Source organism: Pteropus alecto, unplaced genomic scaffold (genome assembly GCF_000325575.1).
Source record: "Pteropus alecto unplaced genomic scaffold, ASM32557v1 scaffold196, whole genome shotgun sequence".
NCBI classification, from domain to species: domain Eukaryota; kingdom Metazoa; phylum Chordata; class Mammalia; order Chiroptera; family Pteropodidae; genus Pteropus; species Pteropus alecto.
In genome coordinates, this window is record NW_006439717.1 from 1,162,241 (window position 1) to 1,167,006 (window position 4,766).

At 44.2% G+C, this 4,766-nt stretch overlaps 1 protein-coding gene across 1 annotated transcript in view; it reads right to left on the reverse strand.

The window, feature by feature from the left end:
- Positions 1 to 487: 487 nt before the first annotated feature.
- Positions 488 to 4,766, reverse strand: part of LOC102886332 (tubulin alpha-1C chain) — a 6,258-nt gene continuing 1,979 nt past the window's right edge. Inside the window, exons 2-4 of the mRNA XM_006916813.2 lie at positions 3,729 to 3,951; positions 3,438 to 3,586; positions 488 to 1,580 (exon numbers count right to left, since the gene is read on the reverse strand). Coding sequence (XP_006916875.1) covers positions 606 to 1,580; positions 3,438 to 3,586; positions 3,729 to 3,951 — 1,347 coding nt within the window. The 3' untranslated portion in view covers positions 488 to 605. The remainder of the gene's footprint in view (positions 1,581 to 3,437; positions 3,587 to 3,728; positions 3,952 to 4,766) is intronic.

Below are 4,766 nucleotides of genomic sequence, written 5' to 3' on the forward strand. Positions count from 1 at the left end.
AAAGTATATTCTTATTTGCTATTGTAGGTTTTGGCTAAATATGGCATATATCAGCACAATTCCAAGCCCCTCCCATGTGACTATTTTATCAAATACTAACAGCAATTGTTAAGGCAGTCTGGCTGGTTACTTGAATTTACTACCTATTTCACCTACCCCTTGCCATCACATGTGGTCACAGCACACCAAAAGCATCAGCTGGAAGCTTACCAAAAACTGTGGTATCTCAAGTGCCTCCTCAGACCTACAGATTTGGGTCTACATTTTAATATCTACAGGGTATTCACATCCACACTGAAGTTTGAGAAGCATTGGCTCAATCTATCTAAGCCTGTTGCCTTACTCAAATGATTTTATTACCATTAATTCAGGCCTGAGCGAAAAACTTAGCATAGTACATAGCACACAGAAGCCACTTGACCAGCCTCCATCTCCAACTGGCCTTGAATAAGTGGGGCAAGTATTCACTGTGATACAGAAGACAGCCTGACATTAAAAAAAAAACACATCACTTTTATTGACAAGTTAGGGACATAATGGACAACTTCACACAACAGAAATGAGACAGTCCCAAGACACTGCAGTATAATATTGCAGCAGACGGGTTAATACTCTTCACCCTCATCCTCTCCCTCAGCACTATCTGCTCCAACCTCCTCATAATCCTTCTCAAGGGCAGCCATGTCCTCACGAGCCTCTGAAAACTCTCCTTCCTCCATGCCCTCACCCACATACCAGTGAACAAAGGCACGTTTGGCATACATCAGGTCAAACTTGTGGTCCAGGCGAGCCCAGGCCTCAGCAACAGCTGTAGTGTTGCTCAGCATGCACACAGCTCGCTGTACTTTGGCTAGGTCTCCACCAGGCACCACAGTGGGAGGCTGGTAATTAATGCCAACTTTGAAGCCAGTGGGGCACCAGTCCACAAACTGGATGCTGCGCTTGGTCTTGATGGTGGCAATGGCAGCATTGACATCTTTGGGAACCACGTCCCCACGGTACAACAGGCAGCAAGCCATGTATTTACCGTGGCGAGGGTCACATTTTACCATCTGGTTGGCTGGCTCAAAGCACGCATTGGTGATCTCTGCTACAGAAAGCTGTTCATGGTAGGCTTTCTCAGCAGAGATGACAGGGGCATAGGTGGCCAGAGGGAAGTGGATGCGGGGATAGGGTACCAGGTTGGTCTGGAATTCTGTTAGATCAACATTCAGGGCTCCATCAAATCTCAGGGAAGCAGTGATGGAGGACACAATCTGGCTAATAAGGCGGTTCAGGTTAGTGTAGGTTGGGCGCTCAATATCAAGGTTTCTACGACAGATGTCATAGATGGCCTCGTTGTCAACCATGAAGGCACAATCGGAGTGCTCCAGGGTGGTGTGGGTGGTGAGGATGGAGTTGTAGGGCTCAACTACAGCTGTGGAAACCTGGGGGGCTGGGTAAATGGAGAACTCCAGCTTGGACTTCTTGCCATAATCCACAGAAAGACGTTCCATCAGCAGGGAGGTGAACCCAGAACCAGTTCCCCCACCAAAGCTATGGAAAACCAAGAAGCCCTGAAGACCTGTGCACTGGTCAGCCTGTAAAAAAAAAAAAAGTTTTAATTTTAGCTTTGGTGAAAGCTGTAATCACTTCCTTGAATCCATAATTATGTTGATCAAGATTTTAAAAATCTTTTGAATGTTTGCTAAGAAAGCAGTTGAAACAGAAAGCCTCTAAAGTGCTAAGTGATTCAGAGAAACTTCACAATTAACTCCTGGGAGGGGGTGAAATCTGCTGAGGGCTATTTAAAAATGAACTATTTTCATAGATGTAGGCAGAAGAATCAAGGATTGGAATGGATACATACAGGGCCCAAGTTTTAGTGACTGGGAGGGCACCCTCTGGTGCCCTTGCTGTGACTACAGAACAAGGGCAACTTATCAGTTGGAGAGCTACCAAGGACAGGCCTGGGACCACCAGCCCCGCACAATGGATATCTTTACAAGGTGTGGCAGCTGCTTTCTGAGCTGGAATATGACAGAATAGCCAAGTTCCAATACCCTGGTGCTGGAGTCAGCCTGGGTCTGGATCTGGTTCTACCAGTTCCTTGCTGTGTGATTTTGACCAAATTCATTTCTCGATCTCAGTTTTCTCATTCCGTAAATAAGGAGAATAGTAATCTAGCTCAGGTTGAGAATTAAACGAGTACTTGGAACAGTGCTTGGCACAGTAACACTTGTTACCAGAAAGCCTATTCATTCTGGGAAAGGTGACTTGCTGTCACAATTCCAGGAGACCTTATGTCACTGTTTCTACCACTTAACTGAGCTATTCTAGTTAGCACATAGCAGCTCCAGGAAAGGGTGTTTTTGACCTTTCTGTTGATGACCCCTAGTACTCAAAGGTGCTCAGAGATTTGGACATTCTCTACCAACCCCTCACTGAATGAAATCAATGTACAAGATCCTAGTCCACCAATTGCATCTATTAAGCCTCATGTGGACAGACACAGTAATATTACCAAGGAAAAATGCACATGTTTTGGTATTTAATGAACTTCACTCTAGAACCTCAATGGCTTTCACTAGGCTTATTTGTTGCCAAAGGCAGGTCCTGATTTCCAAGTCAGTGCTTATAGCTGAAGTTTGACTTACAAACAGGAATCATTAACCCAATTTTGCTGAGAAAACTATGATAAACATCTGGAAAAGTATGAAGCCATGAATGATGCAAGGCCATTCTTTTTAGAATAGACCAGTTGTGGTTAGGCTTAGTATAATGTGATTTTCCTAACAAGGTACTTCACCCCAGCCTTCATTATTGGTTTTTGGTTAATTACTTACAAGCTGCCCACATGTCTAAGGAGCAGAGAGTCAGCTGACTGCCAGACTCTTAATTAAAATGACCCAAACAGAACACTTATCAACTTCAAGGACGTGAATAGTTGCTTAAGATTTTTCTGCCACAGGGCCAGTCCACACTACCCCGAGCTCTAGTAGAAAAGCAAGCCTTCTGCTTTTTGTGTTTATATCTCAATGCCTTCCAAGTTTCAATGAGTGATACTTGCTTCTATAATAAGGGAGCTCCCCTGACTCTACTTTCAATGTTGGAAGTTTCTTTCCATTGTGGCCATTTCTAGTCAGTGTTATACTGGCCTCTTGAGCTCTGAACTTTTTGTAGTAACATAAGGCGCCAGTCCAGATTTTTTGTTTTGTTTTGTTTTTTACTAGTCTGATCAATTAGTTACATGTCAGAATCAGTCACCTACTCACTCAGTGTGACTAGGCTAAAGAGCACTCATCCCTGCCCATAACCCAGGACTGTCTGGTTTAAAAGCCTACTTACTTACTTAGCAGTCTAAGGCCTAGTTTAGTGTCAAAGAGTGATTCTTGTTTGGTCTCTTAAAACTGTAAGAGAAGACTCTCACCCCACTTTAAATAAAGTACTGTGTTTACCAGCTTCCGAATTCGGTCCAAGACAAGGTCAATGATCTCCTTGCCAATGGTGTAGTGTCCGCGAGCATAGTTATTGGCGGCATCTTCCTTGCCTGTGATGAGCTGCTCGGGGTGGAAGAGCTGGCGGTAGGTGCCCGTGCGAACTTCATCTGGAAAAGGGAAACAAAGTGGCCATCTATCACCAATAACCTGCACAAGCCTGCTCAACCCCAGGGCATCAACAGAGCCCCTGGGACACACGTCCTGCCCCAGACCCTTGGGGAATCACTTGGGTTACTGAGGTCAACTCACCAATGACCGTGGGTTCCAGGTCTACAAACACTGCCCTGGGCACATGCTTGCCAGCGCCTGTCTCACTGAAGAAGGTGTTGAAGGAGTCGTCTCCTCCGCCAATGGTCTTGTCACTTGGCATCTGGCCATCAGGCTGGATGCCATGTTCCAGGCAGTAGAGCTCCCAGCAGGCATTGCCAATCTGAACACCAGCCTGGCCAACATGGATGGAGATGCACTCACGCTGTGAGAGGAAGAAAGGAAATGTCAGAATGACACATCAGATGGGACATTTAGGAATGATTCACACCTAAATGACTAATCTTCAGGACAGATAATTACCTTTCTGGAGGCAACTCCCGCCCTGAACTATTGCAGAAGCAACAGTCTTTGTTGAAAACTAATTCAGAGAAAATGCTTGAAAAAACCAAGATACGTTAATGAACTAGGCCAGACCAGAGACTAGATCCTTCCTGTGTAGCCATATTAAATATTCAAGGTCAGGTTTCTACCATTTCAGAAAGACAAATCTGCTCTGTAACAATACATTTCCCCCAGCTCCTGGGAAAAGCCTGATTCCATAAGTCATGTAAAATTCCCCCTTTCAGCTCTGATTCATTCTGTGTGATTGTGTAACTAGTGAGCTCATTCTGGTCCTTCTTTAATCCTATTCTTTAAAAGACAAGAGCTTTTAAACCAGTTTAAACCACCAAACTACAGCCATATGACTCATGGAAAAAACGCCAGATAAGCAGCAGTTAGCTGCATTTTAAAAAGTGTAGTCAGAGGCAGCTTTCTAACCTTGTGGAAGAATTTAATCTTAAGGAAGAACATTCTTCCTTATTATCAAACATCTTGGGGGGGCGGGCAGGGTGGACACACATAGTATTAAAAGCTAGAATTGTCACCAAGAGTTTACTAACAGTTTAAGAAATTAGCTGTTTCCTAGTAAAATGTATCTCTGGCACTGTGGAAAAAAGTCTAGTTTCAAGAATTTAACACTACTGGGAAAGTGTTCATTTTTCTTTACTTGCTGAACAAAATCATTTATAAGTTGCC